Source organism: Poeciliopsis prolifica, unplaced genomic scaffold (assembly GCF_027474105.1).
Source record: "Poeciliopsis prolifica strain line A6 unplaced genomic scaffold, Auburn_PproV2 SCAFFOLD115, whole genome shotgun sequence".
Taxonomy (NCBI): domain Eukaryota; kingdom Metazoa; phylum Chordata; class Actinopteri; order Cyprinodontiformes; family Poeciliidae; genus Poeciliopsis; species Poeciliopsis prolifica.
In genome coordinates, this window is record NW_026562490.1 from 566,672 (window position 1) to 583,255 (window position 16,584).

The 16,584-nt window shown below is 38.5% G+C and overlaps 2 protein-coding genes across 4 annotated transcripts; both read left to right on the forward strand.

Moving 5' to 3' along the window:
* The first annotated feature begins 920 nt into the window (after nt 1-920).
* Nucleotides 921-8,938, forward strand: dohh (deoxyhypusine hydroxylase/monooxygenase). Of its 3 annotated transcripts, none has more exons than XM_055024088.1 (6): nt 921-988; nt 2,165-2,271; nt 2,708-2,875; nt 4,914-4,990; nt 7,040-7,295; nt 8,227-8,938. In XM_055024088.1, exons 2-6 carry the CDS (start codon nt 2,166-2,168, stop codon nt 8,535-8,537), a joined length of 918 nt encoding a protein of 305 aa, XP_054880063.1. In that variant the 5' UTR covers nt 921-988; nt 2,165; the 3' UTR covers nt 8,538-8,938. The 3 variants fall into 3 exon arrangements, with proteins under 3 accessions (XP_054880063.1, XP_054880062.1, XP_054880064.1); XM_055024087.1 differs by having other exon boundaries at nt 934-988; nt 2,154-2,271; XM_055024089.1 differs by lacking the exon at nt 921-988 and adding an exon at nt 1,011-1,130.
* A 2,771-nt stretch (nt 8,939-11,709) lies between these two features.
* rsph4a (radial spoke head component 4A) lies at nt 11,710-16,144 on the forward strand. The gene is made up of 7 exons (XM_055024153.1): nt 11,710-11,914; nt 12,468-12,693; nt 12,783-13,070; nt 14,377-14,826; nt 14,902-15,046; nt 15,653-15,770; nt 15,862-16,144. The coding sequence occupies exons 1-7, from the start codon at nt 11,832-11,834 to the stop codon at nt 16,085-16,087; spliced, it is 1,536 nt and encodes a 511-aa protein (XP_054880128.1). The 5' UTR covers nt 11,710-11,831; the 3' UTR covers nt 16,088-16,144.
* Nucleotides 16,145-16,584: the final 440 nt, after the last annotated feature.

Genomic DNA, 16,584 nt, shown 5'->3' on the forward strand with positions numbered 1-16,584 from the left:
TTGTCATTTTGATATTGATAAAATCCTTATGAACATGTCTGCATTTCACTGCCAGGCTTTTTTGTCAAGGAATCTCTGATACAGACATGACAGTCTTCACAATTATGGAGTAACAGGGACATTTTGTAATCTGAAGAGTAATCTCTGTTTTCTGGGAAATGAGTTTGATAATATAATATTGGAAAATCAATTATTGAACCCGGATGGTATGTTTTCGCCCTATTGAAGAATTTAACAATTTGGATTCTCAATTGTCCTACTTGTTCTTTTTTGTATGTGTAAATGATGTTCAGTGCACTGCTCTGTTCAAAAAGCTTTTAAAAATACCATTTAGAGAAGAAACTCAACTTCTATCTGCCACTATTTCACATGCCTTTTCACATTTAGCTGGCCTAGAATTTGTTCTCTGTGATAAGTTTCCAAAATTACCCACTAATCTTTCCAAATCCCTCTAACAGGTTAATATGGCCTCCCTCATTATAACTTTTCTCCACTTTTTATTTATTTATTTATTTATTTTGGAGGGGGGACGAGGGGAGCCATCACAAGGCGGATATTGAAGCTGTATTTCTGATCATCAGTCTTATTTTGTTTCTTACTAAGTTTCATGATTACAAAAGTAAAATTGTGCTTCATGAACCACTTTTTGATCTCTCTGAAGAATCTACAACTGCATCTGGAGATAATCTCCTCACATTTTAACACATAAAAATGAAAGGTAATTTTAACTTTATAACTTACATTTATGTTTTATCGTCTATGTAATTAATTTACTAATCCATTAATTTATTTATTCTCTCTTTAATTGTTCTTAGAAGTTGAGCACAAATTGGTGTGATAAATACCTGTGGCAAATGCAAACACTTGAAAAACAGATTCATCCTCCGGGCCACTTGGTGGCGGTACTTCCTTCATATTCAGTTTTGTAAAACGCGTCAGGGAAGAAGAAGCCTCAGCAGTATTTCGGCTTCTGGAATCAGTTTCAGAGGTTGGTATGTTTATGTCAAATGTTCTGCTTCTTTGTTCAGAAGGACAGAATTTGTCCGGGACTTTCTGTGTGTGGTACTGTGATCGTGAAAACAGCGAATTGGTCTGTGTTAGCGGACACGTGACACTAGTTCAGGCTGTCTGTGAGTTGAATTTTGAATAAACTATCGAATTACGTGTTAGCTTCTGCTTGGACTGTGTTATGAAATTGTTCAACAAACTAGTGATGATGAGATAAATCTTTATGAAGCATTTAAATCTTTCCAACGACGTTATTTTAGCTTGTTCTTGCTCGCGCACACCCCCTACAGGTCAGGAAGTGTAATGGATAAAAGTGAATTTTCCCAAAACTGTTAAATAAATGTAACTATTGTTGAGAAACGAGATATTTTCTACCAGTCGTTCGTTGTTATCTCGTGTCCTCAGGTCCGATAATGTCGTGTGTAAAAGTGAAACCACAAAGACAACAGTCACTGTTCAACTTCACAATCAACCAGAATTTATTCAAACAATAAATTGCATAAATCACACCAACAGCTCAACGTAATCATCAGAAACCAAAACCACAAAGAATAAATTAATTACCTTAGAAAAATACAAACATACGAAGATGCGCCTTCGGAGACCACTGTGTGCGGCAGTTAAGACAGTTTCGCCCCAGTGATCTGATCAGCTGTTTTAGCGCAGTTACTTTTATATCACGGCGGGTTCTTCCCTGTCTAATGCATTCTAACCTACCGTTCTGAGGTGATCTGAAACAACCCGTAATGACGTCTTGCTGTTTGCACGCCAGACACCATGGATGTAAACATCATTAAAACTAGCATAATTAAACTAATATTTCCAACACCATGCATGTTTCTAGAGTGAGCAAATTATCAATCACGTGTGTTTGTCTCTTATTAAGTCTTGTTAAGTATGTTTTACAATCTGGTCAACACACCCTTTTCACGAATGAAAAACTCATGCAATAACTATGGGGCAGTTATGTTTTCAAACTAGCTCAGTGTTAACAGGAAAGAGGAGTGTACAATAGATATAAGTAAGGTCTAACCTTACTTTAAACAGCTTCCTAAACCTCGTCATCAAATCTTCCTGAATTTCTGGCCACACACTAAGGTATTGGGACAGCTGACACCATGTTTCTCAGTTGTGTTGATATGCAGTTCTTCGACAGGATGGCCACTGTGGAGCAGTTGACCACTATAGGGCAGGTTTTGGTCAACCCAGATCTGGACCTGACGCAGCGCTTCAGAGCATTGTTCACCTTGAGGAATCTTGGAGGTAAATCTGCAAGAATCTATTTTAAATATTAAAATAAAATTAAAGTTGTTTTAATATCAAAAAATACTGAAACGTGTTATTTCATGGCCCAGGACCCAATTCCAAAATGGGCCAACAAAATGAAAAAACCATAATGGAGGTTATGAAAAATTTGCTAACTCCGTTTTTGTTGTTGGTTTTGCATTCTGTTGACCCAGCTGGGCTACGGAAAATTGTTACAATGTTATGTTTTGATTAGCTGTTGTTCCTAGCGTTCAGTGTAATGTGCCAGAAACATTTAGACTTTAGAAATTAACATTACCTATGATAATAACTGTTCTGTGTGGGACAAGACTTCTTTCAGCTGTATATTTTGTAGTCCAATCAACTGGTTCTGATGAAATTTCAGGTTTAAAATTTGTGGAATATCTGGATTTACTTGAACATCTTCTGACAGGTGCTGAAGCCATAGAGTGGATCAGCAAGGCTTTCACTGATGATTCTGCCTTACTGAAGCACGAATTGGCCTACTGCCTGGGCCAAATGCAGGACAGACGGGCCATCCCCATCCTGACAGCTGTTCTCAAAGATACCAAGCAGGAGCCAATGGTCAGGCATGAAGCAGGTAAGACCTGGTATGGAGATGAAACAACTTTCTGTCAACCATTTATTAACAATCAGCTGGCACTAAATACACTCACTGACAAGATACAAGTAGACCACCAGAGAGGACAATTCAGTTTGGTTTAGACCAGACGCCTCAAGGACCGATCTTGCCTTTTGTCGCTGACGAGATGTAGGGCCAGCATCTTGGAGTGTTAGCTGGCTCCACTCAGCATTACATGTTTGACAGGAGCAATGAAGTATCAGCTCATCTAAATCTGTTTATTATCACTAAATACTAAACAGATTTTCACACTTTTTTTCTGTAAACCTTATTCAACAACTTTCATAGCAACATTTACAAGGACATTTATTTATAAAGTATTTTTGAGTTGGATTGATATGTGGTTGAGCAAATTTAAATATTCTTAGTGGGGAAAACAGACTAGAATAAGAATAGAATATTCTGATTGATGTATGATGAGTATTTTATAAATCACATAGCCACCCAATATTTATATATTGTAATGATAGGCAGCACCAGCAGGTGGTGCTGCAGGCAGATCGGCAAGTGTGCGCGGGCACACGAGGAAGTCAGACAGCATTAGGTTAACATGAGTGTACTATGACTGCAGGAGTAAATTAATAAAAAAGTCAACTTTAAAAGACGTGGCATCCTTTCTGGTACTACAGGACTAACATTACATAAATAATTATATATATTTATTTACTAATATCAATACATATTTATAAAAGTATACAAACACAAAATAATACAAATATAACTTAGATAAATGAATATGACATATTTGTTAAATTGAATATTGGCACATTTTAATTAACAAACATCTATCTATCCGTCCATTCTCTGATCATCCTTCTCCCTAACGGGGTCAGGAGGTGCGGTGTCTATCTCCAGCTGCGTTCCGGGCGAGAGGCGGGGTTCACCCTGGACAGGTCGCCAGTCTGTCGCAGGGAAACACAGAGACAAACAGGACAAACAACCATGCACACACACTCACACCTAGGGAGAATTTGGAAAGACCAATTAACCTGACAGTCATGTTTTTGGACTGTGGGAGGAAGCCGGAGAACCCGGAGAGAACCTGGAGAGAACCCACACACCCACAGGGAGAACATGCAAACTCCGTGCAGAAAGACCCCGGGCCGGGAATCGAACCCAGGACCTTCTTGCTGCAAGGCAACAGTGCTACCCACTGAACCACTGTGCAACTATTATTATTAATGAATTAACAAACATATATATATGAAGAATATTTTTTGCACATTAAATATGGAAATATTAATAATAAATATTATGCTCTGTATTCAACAAGTCATAACAAAACACATTTGAACAGCAAAGTATGTCTAGCAACAACTTTGGAATGCAAAAATACCTTTACTGTACATTTAAAATCAACATGTTTTTGTTGTAGTTGTACTTTTTAGCAGCACATGCATAAACTGACTGGCATTTTGGATGTTGATGTTTCAACACAGAAGCGTTCTCTCCCAATTCTCATATTTTTGCATGCTTGTAACCTGCACACTCAAATCCTTATGTGCACTTTAACTGAGTCCACACTTCATAGATGGGTGAAGGGTGCAGCCTGAGTATTGGGACCAGGCCATTAGACACTCTATGAGTGTGTTTGTGTAGGTTACCTCTTCTTCTGGCTTGAACAGGTAGCCTGTTCATTAATTTTAATAGTTCTGCCACCTATTGACCTGAGGGTTGTTTATAAGTCAAGCATGAATAAACAGTCATGCAGTCTTCCTGCTTCTCATGCCCCCCCGCCCGCCCACTCCTCTCTCTCACACACACACGCGCACACACATACACGCACACACATGCACACACACCTCGCCACACACACACCTCGCCACACACACACCTCGCCACACACCCCCACTGTTTGAGAAGTAGTGGTTTAATGGAATGTTCCACACCTGACTGTCATGCTACCTGAGAGGAAGCAGAGAAGAGGAGTACAGGAGATGGACTCATATGAAAGGGGTAGAAGCAATGAGTGTTATGATTCACTGTCTGCTTGTAGGGGAGGCCCTTGGAGCAATTGGTGATTCAGTGGTTGTGGAACTGCTGAAAGAGTACAGTCAGGATCCTGTCATAGAGGTAGGAACACAAACACAACAGGTTTTTGAATAACTAAATGCTTAGAATCCTGAGCTTTTCATTTTTAGTAATTCAGGAATGTAGCAAAAAGTTAAAGTTTTTTATTTTCAATTCTTAATATTTAACTTATTTAGATGTTTCAAACTGGATCAGTGGTAGTTTTTCAACCTTTCCAGAAGGTCCAAGCATCTTTAAATAGTCTTAAATCCATGTACCGTATTTTCCAGACGATAAGTCGCAGTTTTTTTCATAGTTTGGCCTGGGGTGCGACTTATACTCTGGAGCGACTTATGTGTGAAAATTAACACATTATTATTTTCACACTAAACCGCAAGCGGGCGCTCCAGGTTTGTGTTATTCTACTTTCGGAGTTAATAGAGTTGTTTGTAAGCGACACCGAGGATGAAGATTTCATTGCGTTTAGTGATGTGGAGTGACACGGATGGTTTGGTTAACTTGTTAGCATGTTATTTATGCTATAGTCATCTGAATAACTTTTTATATGTTATGTCAACAAACCAGGCATGTTCTCAGTTCGTTTTTTGTCATATAATGTTAGCATCACTCAGAATCTATTATATTTTTATTTTAAATTGCCTTTCAAGATGACTTGTCTCTTCTTGTTGTTGGATTTTATCAAATAAATTTCCCTCAAAAAATGCGACTTATACTCCGGTGCGACTTATAGTCCTGAAAATACGTTACCTAAAATGAAGGCCTTAAAATATCTTATTTACTTAAAAGAACAATTTGGTCTTAAAGCTGCACTATGTAACATTTAGAAAAAATATATATTTTATAAATATTTGTTGAAACTGTCACAATCTTATGACAGTATGGTATGAAACAGATATCAGTGGAAAAAAATGAGCACCTCTCCCTTCTTCCAGTGCTAACTAGAAACAACCAATCAGAGTCAGGAGGCGGGTCTCAGGGCTGTTAAGCACAATCTCATGTGGTTGCTCTCTCCTTTCCTCCTTCCGCACTTGCTCTCTGCTCTAATGCAGATATTAGAGCAATTCCAGTCCTCAGACCCCCCCTGTTCTGCATGTTTTAGATGTGCCTCTATTCCAGTACAGCTGATTCACATGATTCCATGACTTATTCTGGAACCATCAAGTGCTGCAGAAGCCTGTTAATCACCCAGAGATTCAGTCCAGGTGTGTGGCAGAAGAGAACCTCCTAAAACATGCAGGGCAGTGGGGCGTGAGGACTGGAATTAAGAAACACTTCACTAAAGAATGTTGTGGACTTAGCATGGCCATCAATGATGATGAATAAACAGTTTAATTGATTGACAGCGTTGAGACCCTCCTCCTGGCTCTGATTGCATGGTTCTGGTCGGGAGCAGTGCGTTTCTTCAGACGGCAATAGCAGCTCAGGATGGAGGTGGAGGACATTAATCTTTTGACAGATTATCCGTCTCATATGTACTGTCAGGACATGGTGACAGTTTTTACAAATATGTGAAAACATATTCTTTATAAAAGTTTATAGTGCAGCTTTAAATATGTTAATCTCCAGCCTCAAATTTTCTCATGGCAGCACTATTTAATCTTGTATGTGTACTTTTTTTTCTCTCTCTCTCTCTCCCTTTCTCATGGAACAGTTGTTCAAAGTAAAAATTTGAGTCATCTGCAACAGTTTCATTGTGTTCTGTGACTCAAGGCGTTTGAGACTACCTGTAACAAGCTACTACTAGACTCTTGCTAACTACTTATTTAGCTTTTCAATGTCTGTCATGTATAAGTGCAAATTTATGGTCAGTTGGGTTGATGACGTTAGTTTTTGCCACTGGCTCACTTTTACCAACTCATACGTGTCTAAAAACATTCCGTCAAAATAAAAAAAGAAGACTTTTAAGATGGAATTATGAAGGTTTTGCTATGCTTGATTGTTCTTATTACAAAATAAGAAATTTAATTCAAAGTAACATTAAAAATGTATTTAAATCAATTAAAAGTCTTACATTGCTGATACCCTTCTTTCAGTGTCCATAGTAGCTTAATGGCAAAACTTATTTGTGCGTATTTTCCCTCTGATTTTCAGGTAGCAGAGACGTGTCAGTTGGCAGTTTGTCGACTAGAGTGGCTTCTTAGTGGCGGGGAGACACAGCTGGAGGATGGCGGTACCGATAAGAATCCATACTGCTCCATAGACCCAGCTCCTCCAGCATCCAGAAAGAGCATACCAGAGCTACGCTCTGTGCTGCTAGATGAAAGTTTGCCGCTGTTTGAACGCTACCGGGCTATGTTTGCATTACGGAATCTGGGAACAGAGGAGGCTGTTGTTGCCCTGGGTGATGGTAGGTCGGTCACGGAAGTCTGCAAATAAATCAAGGGGTGTATTCTCACCAAGAAAGTCATTTGGTCCGCTTGTTTGGTCAGGACCAAAAGCTGATGTTATTTTTTTTAATTGGTGTGGTTTGCTTTCACATTATGGTGTTTTGCAAGCAGACAAGGCAGACATTAGTTAGCAAAACAAATTATGATAACCACTGCCCCTATTTCACAGAAATAGGAGTTTTTTTCCCAGAGCACAGACCTGGAAAAAACAAACATGGAATCCTACTTGCCGCATTTATGCTGTAACTGCAGTGCCATTTTGAATGTCAAGAGCACTGGTTTCCCAATGGAATATTTCTAACTTTGGATCAGCTTTGGCAAATGTGTGTTGCAAGCTGAATCAGACGAGATGCAAAATACAACCATCAGCCATTTCTCCCACAAGTGTAGTTCTCCCAATACAGCCTGCTAAGCAAGGTCTACCTAGAGATTTAAATAACAGTGAACCATCTTGACCAATACTGGGTAGCTACCCAAAGTGTGCATTCTGTATGTCACTAAGATGTACCAAATAAAAATCATAACACTTCGCCAGTGTTACGATGTTAAGTCCTTCCTGGTACAACACACAAGCATGGTTAGAATACTCTGTTAAGGGAAATGCATGCTTTTGTTTTCTCTGTCAGAAATATAGCAATGCTATTGCTGTAATGATGTTTTTACCATTACCAGTTTTAACAACTGGAAAACAGTACTCGATTAGGACAGGGGCCTACAGAGAGACGTGTCAGCCACCTGGACTCAGCACAAAAGCAGAGGCACTTAACACTGGAACTGTCATTCATAAGTGTCATTAATAGAAAGAGAAAAAGGCAGGAGGCCTAGAAGTGCATGTGATGACACACCAAATGGTTCATCCCAGCAATAAACTTGTAACATCTTTCTCTCTAGGGCTGCAGTGCTCCAGCGCTTTATTCCGTCATGAGATTGGGTATGTTCTGGGCCAGATCCAACACCCAGCAGCCATACCAGCACTACGGGAAGCTCTGGAGCATTCTAAGGAGAACCCAATGGTCCGACATGAGGCAGCAGAGGCTCTTGGGTCGATTGGGAAAGAGGAGTGTCTGGCTGTGCTGCATAGTTACCGTAGAGACCAAGAACGTGTTGTCAAGGAAAGTTGTGAAGTTGCCCTGGACATGCTGGAATATGAAAACAGTGATAAGTTCCAGTATGCAGATGGACTGGTCAATCTGGAGAGCTAATTATTACCACCCTGTGACTCACATGACTGGGGCCTTGATGCATTACAGGGTTCCAATCCAGCTGGATACGTGAGGAATGTTGTCCTTCATACTTTTCAGGTCCAGAAAAGTGTGGAAGATATTTATTTCTTAAATGTTTCGAATCATAATACCATTTCTTACTTTCTTGAGTCCTTTTCTTCCTTTGTTTCTTCCTTCTTTTCTTTCATTTTCTTCCTTGTTTCCGGCTATCTCTGTTTTTTGCAAGTTCCATAAATACATATTGGGCTTCAGTATTCCATTGTCACAGTGAATGTAACAGGCTAGTCATTCTGAAAACCTTAGTCTGGAAAAGATATGTTGGAACCCTGATTACACTCTGAAAATATACAGAAAGTAAAAAATAAATAATATAAAATACACTTTGGCTAATTGATTTTTAGTGCTCTACTGCTGTGTTTTTCAACCCTCGTCCTCAAGGCACACTACCCTGCAAGTTTTAGGCATTCCTCTGCTTCAACACACATGGTTTCAATTGATGGCTGATTAACAGGGTTTTGCTGAATTGCAGTCATCTGAATGAGGTGTGTTGAAGCAGAGGAACATGTAAAACATGCAGGTCAGTATGCCTTGAGGACCAAGGTTGGGAAATTCTGCTCTACTGCATGGGTTGATGGGGAGCAGATAGCACTTTAGCTTGACTAGGTCTGTTGTATTTATGTGTATTTTTTATAACCTCGTGAACCTCATCCCACATCACTCATCATTTACATGCTCTCATCCAAAAATGATGGACAGGATAGCCAAAGTATCTCTTCCTGGGTGGGAAGTGACCGACCTAATAGCCACCATGCAAAGACGTGTCAGTTGGCAGTTTGTCGACTGGAGTGGCTTCTAATAGCCACAAAGTCTTTCTCGACTTTGTGGCTATTAGAAGTATTGGAATACATATATAAATTGGTTGTCATATATCCTGGGCACTGTGAGAATAGACAAAGAATAGATGGCTCATGTATAGTGATGTGCTCTACATAGTTTAGAATCAAACGAAGTGGAAGTATCGTGGTGCAATCATATTTTGATTGCTCTCAATATTCCAAAAATCATGTGTCCGTTCCTATACTAGACCTTGTTCTAAACTCCTACATGTTGCAAACTGTTTGCAACATGTAGCTCATCATGCTTTGAGCAGGAATCCCAAATGTTCGGATTTATCAAGGCTATTATCAAGGCTTTAAAATGAGACTACAAGCCCAAACTGAATTTTCTGGTCGTGTTTTTTGTTTGTTTTAGATGAATTCAGTAGCGAGTCTGAACTCCAGAAGTGGGCGTCTATGTTTACCTTTTTCCCTCTCTATTTTTGGAAACCTAACTTCATTATTTTTCTTAGCAGCATAGTGACTGCCAGTTTTTTTTTTTTGTTTGTTTGTTTCGTTTGTTTTTTTGCATATTGCAAATGCTAGGGGTTACAAGGAATAAAAACAATAGGAAATATAAAACAAGGAGCACAAACAGAGATAATACAGTGTTTCAGGGAATACAGTGGTTATAAATTAGGGACCAGGCAAGGAGCATCTGTTTGTGATAATTGGCTAGTTTTAGGGTTAGATTTTTATGTTTTAGTTAGACTTAAGTAAAAATGAAAGGCCACCAAGTCTAGAGAAAATATAATTAGGGATAAAATTCCACAAAGTCAGGGTTCAATAAAAAAAATTCTGATCCAATTGATTTTAAATGTGCGATTTAAAGATGAGAAATCTAAAAGGTTTAAACGAGCTGAGTGTAGAGTTTAGGATCACAGAGTCTTTGATGTAATGTGTTTTAACTTTTCAAACAAAATTGTAGAGCATTTTATCAAGAGTTTTACAGGTAGCAGTATTGACATTTAATTCTAGTGCATTTAATGCTGACATGAAGCTTGATTGAGATTTAATAATAGAACTGAAGGTTTGTTTAATTCTTCTGGCCAAAATAACAGCAAAAACTTTATAGTCATTGTCCAGTAAATAAATAGGTGTCAATGAGTAACTTGTCTTGGCCAGCCTCTGGGATGAGAGTAATAAGGCCTTGTGTTAAAATAGGAGGCAATTCTCCACGACCAATACTTTCTGAAAGAGTGTTGAGAATAAAGGGACTAAGTTCTTTTGCAAATTTCTTATAAAGCTCACTTGACAGCCCTTCACTACCTGGTGATTTGTTGTTTTTAACTCTTCTACTTCCTGTTGAGTGAGGTTAGCATCACACATTTTGTTATCAGCCTCAGATATAACGTTACAATGTTTAATAGAGTCGATCAGTAAAGAAGCTTTTACATCTGAGTATTCAGAGGAGTAGAGCTTGTTGTAAAAATTGGAACGAAATGATCCGAGGGTTTTATGGTCTGATACAATCTTGTCTTTAACTTTAAGTGTGTCTAAAGTATTCTGAAGTTGTTTTGTAATATTGTCACTCCTGCTGATTGAGTAGTCCCATGTGCCAGCCATAGTTAATCCCCCCACTGACTTTTCCACAATTTGGTATCATTTGCAGTTGAATGAGTTGATTTGATAAAACAGAAATCAGCTTAAAACTTAACATATAAAAAGTTGCCTTTCTTTTAACACCAAGCACTGAGTGAAATAACTTTTAAAAAAGAAATGCTACAAAGAGTTGTAGCTTCTAACCCTGAAAATTGAGTTACAGGAATATCTAACAAACTCTTCCAACAGAGAAATGATATAATAAATGGAGCTTTTACGATATTTAAATGTCATTACTTAAGTGTTAGTTCTGATTCTCAAGATGTCTTCTCGTCATTAGAAGGTTCAAGTTTTTTCCTCCTTTGTCATATCAAAAGCTGTGAGTCTGGGCAGATTGTAAAGGCTGTTTGCACCAGCATGTTTCTGACGGTTCTCTGTCAGAACCTGCGCTTCAAGCCCTCCTTGAAGCGCAGGTTGCTTGATTTCCCATCTTCTTTTATAACGTGGAAGTTCGAGAAGCTTATTTTCCATTTTCATTTCCATACGGCGCCTCTGCAATGACATATTAACATACATTGAGCCAGAAAGTAAGAAAGGCTTACAGTGTTCAATTATTCCGCATGAACTGATCATTGTAACCAGTATTATTATTACTGCTACAGATCTGCGAGGTAACGCAAAAGAAAAAAAGTCCCATGACCTTTAGGGCCGCATAATCTTTATTATAATTTAGAGAGAAAAATAAATGCGTGACGTGGAAGTAGTCGCCCTGGCAACGACTCTGTTTCAGTAACCATAGAAACATTTGCGCTTGCATGTTTGTGAAAAAGTTTTGCTCCATGTGAAATTGAGGAAGATGGATAATGTATTAGGACGTAGAGACGCCGAGGTTTTCAAGGCTTTTCTAATGAAGGACAGCACGAAGAGCAACCGGAATCTGTAAGTAATGTGTTTCTCACAGTTTTACATCTTCACCACCGTTTCGTTAGCTTCTTTGTATAAAAACACGTAATTTTCCATCATTATACAGAGCAAAACTCACTGTATATAATATTGTATATCAAGTATAATTATGTTTTATACTGCAATAGAGCTGCCGATCAATGATCACTACTTCGAGTTCAAGATAGATATAAAATAAACTACCTCAGCTCTCTAACGTGTCCAGTTTTATTTTAAACGCTATGACAGATAGATAGATAGATAGATAGATAGATAGATAGATAGATAGATAGATAGATAGATAGATAGATAGATAGATAGATAGATAGATAGATAGATAGATAGATAGATAGATAGATAGATAGATAGATAGATAGATAGATATGTCTCAAGTCATCATCTAAAAGAAGTGGTAAAATGGTTATACACTGGATGAATTGACATTTTTACCATTTTACCACTTTTTTAGATGATGACTTGAGACAACATTTGTTGTGAACTGGTGTATAAATAAACTGAAGTAAATTGAAAGTAACTTTTTTTCTTCCAGCTATGAACATCTGACACAGTTACTCATCAAGGTGATTGACGAGCATACTGAAAATGCTGTGGATGTGGTTGAGGAAATGAGCCGTGATATAAAGCGAGCTTTATTCAGCGGCATACAGGGGCCTTTGCGAGAGGTTCCACAAGTTTCATCTGCTGAGCTGCTGACAGAGCAGCAGCGCATATTGTTTTCCCAACCAGAGGAAGTAGTAGCCCAAGAGGATGAAATGGTATTGGCTTTATATACTTACACTTAAAAGTAGCTTTATAATTCTGTGAAGATGAACTTTCTTTCTGCTTGATTTTTTTTTTTCTCCAGGGAGAAACGGCCCTTCCTAATGTGAGTGAGATTGCTTTCTATCTGGAGCAAGCTGAAGTGGGTTTAGGCAGAGAGGAGATGCAAAGGATTTTTCTTGCTCTTAAGTATCTTGTTGACTCTGAGGGACTTCCACGATGCCGGCTGTGGGGGAAAATTTTGGGAATAGAGAGTAACTATATTGTTGCAGAAGCTGAGTATAGAGAGGGAGAAGAGGAGCAAGAAAGCATTGAAGATCAACCTGCAGAGGAGGAGAAGGAGCCTGAAAATCCTGAGAATGAGCAAGTGGAGGTGAGACAAAATATCCACTATTCCAGTGTTCCCCAACCCTGGTCCTCAAAGCAGGTTAACAGGTGTTTGTTGAACTGCAATCAATTGAATCAGGCACATTAAAGCAGGGAAACCTAAAACATATAGGACAGTGAGCCTTGAGGACCAGGGTTGGGAAACACTGCACTATTCCATCAGTAGAACAGATCCAGATATGCCTGTTTATCCTTGTAGGGCCCTGTGAGCTTGGCTGGTGCCTATTTCTTGTACTGCATACTGCTATACTGCAGTAATACAACGAGACCAAACGGTCAAAACAGTGTTAGCCAACTGGAGTATTGATGAAAGAGGATAAAATATGTGCACATCTGTCTAATCAATCAAGCACAAGACAGAGCCGAAAGGAACAACAGACAGTTCAGTAAACACAGTATCAAACAGTTTACCATAAAATACAAAATGTCAATAAAGGATTAAAGCAATAAATTATAATGACAATAATAATAGTTATTATAATCATAATAATAATAAAATGCAGGTCCAAATGGTTATAGCAATTATTTTAGCCCATTGTTTGTATATATCTATTGAATGATAGATATGGAAAGATTGAAGCCTTTTTTTTCTATCAGTGTAACGTCACTGATCACAATTTTATATTCAAGGCAATTGAGTTGTTTACGTTATGACTGGTTTTTAGTTGAACTCAGGCAGGCCAGAGGCAGAAAGGTGAGGTGAAAAGCTGTAATGACGAAAAAATAAAGAATTACAATTCTGACGGAAACATGACATGACACAGACCCGGCAAGAGTGAAACAATTTAGACTCCATCAATGAACCAGTAAGTCACAGCTTATATAATGAGGCAGGGTGGAAAATGACAAAGGAACCAAGTGAGCCAATCAAAGGGGGTGTGTAACAGTTGTAGCAGCATGAGACCAGGGAACTACAAGAGGAACACTACTTAACACAATGGGAACTAAACACAAAAAGTGCACAAATGGAGGAATGACTAACACTGATTTGTACAGAAAACAAAACACAATAAATAACTAAGAAACTAAGCACAAAGGAATGAACTATGGAGAAGATCACAAGCCATTATTATATAAGCCATTATTAAATGATTTTAGTTCTTTGGAATTTAGATGAGAACTGAATAAGGAGAGAACAGAACAATAATAAACAGAAAGGAAACACAAAAATAAACCAAACCATAAACATCAGTAGATCATGATAGTTTAGGTCTAATCCCTTCACATCTTCATAATTAGGAGATGATTCCTTTGTAAACAGTGCATTCTGCTCTTTGGTGTTTTTCTTTCAGGCTGATCCTCTTCCTCAATCAATTTATAAACCCCAACTTGATGCACCAAAAGAGGCCATTGGAACAGGTGCCAATAAATTTGCTTACTACGTGTGCAAAGAGCCAGGTCTTCCTTGGATAAAGCTCCCCTCAGTTAGTCCTGCACAGATCAACACTGCTCGTCAGATCCGTAAATTCTTTACTGGAAACCTGGAGAGCCCCGTTGTAAGCTACCCACCATTCCCTGGGAATGAGTCTAATTATCTGAGAGCACAGATTGCTCGGATCTCTGCTGGTACACAGGTTAGCCCTCAGGGTTTCTACCAGGGAGGGGAGGAGGAAGACGACGAGGAAGACGAGATACCCCGAGACAGCTTTGAAGTGAACCCTGATTTTGAGGACATTCCTGTTAGTGAAATGGCCGAATCATTGTCAACATGGGTCCATCATGTCCAACACATCTTGCAACAGGTAAATCCCTTCTCTCAGAAACAGGAATATTTTCTCAATTTCTCCACACATATACTGAGTGATCACTGATTTCAGGGCCGCTGTACTTGGGTGAACATAGCTGTGAAACCAGATGAAGAGTCTAATGAGGATGAGGAAGGTGAAGAGAATGAAGAAGAGTCTGAAGAGGTGGAGCCAGAGGTCGGACCTGCTTTGCTCACACCTCTATCCCAAGATGCAGGTCAGTGAATTTTAGCAATGACTCTTCAACAGAATATCTTCAAGTTTATTGTTATGCTATATATATTTATGTATTTATTTATTTGTTTATCTATTTTTATATATAAATATATAAAAAAATATAAAAAGGGTCGTGCACAGTATCTTGGCTGTGCCACTTATTTTTCATTATGCATTAAGCTTTATTTTAGAAAAAAAAAACATTCCCTTGTAAAAGCATTTAACTCGTAAATTGCTTACCAATCTGGATACCAGTATATAAATGTGGGAGCACTGTGGGTGCAGTTGGGTGTCAAACATTTTTTAGTGGCATGTTTGACATAGAAAGCACCCAGCAGGCTCAGTACTTTCACTTTCTTCTTATCATAAGTGTGAGTTGCATTATGTCAGAAGACAAAGGTTTTCATGATGCTGCAGATACAGTTTTGGTCTTCTAGCTTACTCCATCAGTGGTATTTTTGTGAGACTGTTTTTCACTTAACAGGTACATCATATCACTTTTATGACACAAGTTATGGGAAGTGTTCAGCATATTTTAAAAGTTTTAAAATCCTGCAGTCTTGTTGAACCAAATGAATCTTATCTTTTTTTTCTTGTGTGTATTTAGAAATGTTTAATACTTCTCCATGGAGCTCCAAGGTGTCCACCATGCTGACTTTTCAGCATGCTATCGCTGTGCTGCGTTCTAACCTCTGGCCAGGAGCATTTGCTTATGCATGTGGAAAGTAAATGCAGAAAGAAATGAAGCTGTTTGTTTTAGTGTTTTCTCTCTATATGGTAATACTATAACAGACATGTCTTTTTCACCAATCTTAGGAAGTTTGAGAACATTTATATTGGATGGGGTCTGAAGTATGTAGGGGAAGTGTACAGCCCACCCATCCCCCCCCCACCATTAATGGAATATCAAAATGGACCAGAAATCACAGAGGGCCTGGACCCAACCCCAGAGGAAGAGCAAGCTTTGAAAGAAGATTTAGAAGAGCAGCAAGCTGCCCTGGAGGAGGCAGAGGCATCAGAAGAAGATGAAGATGAAGACTAATAAATATATCATCTAAATATATATTTGAAATCTAATTGTGAAGTGAATAAAATTAGAAAATAGACTTCAATAAAGAATTACTATTTTTTTCACATAATTAAAAACTCCTCTGGTCTAGAGCTGACACAATGAAAACAGATGTTGACATAGACATGTTATCAATATAAATAGAAAATTTGTCTTATAGAATGTTCAATAATTTAGCTGAACTCTGAGCCAGAACCGCACAGCATTCTGGAGAATGTAGACAGAGGAAAAGCTTTAGCTCCTCTCACAGCTAGCCAGGCAAGGTGGGTATCATCAACTAACTCATTTTATTTGGTTATCTAGGAACCTGTTGAGTAACTTGTGCAGCAGTTTCAAGTTTCTCCATCGTGCCTCATCACTCCTTAAAAACAAAAAACAGTAGAGTAAATAAGAAAATGAGAACAGCTGGAGGAAACTGAATAAAACTTTAGAGAAGTTTCACAAATCACAGAAAGGTCATGCCACCAGTT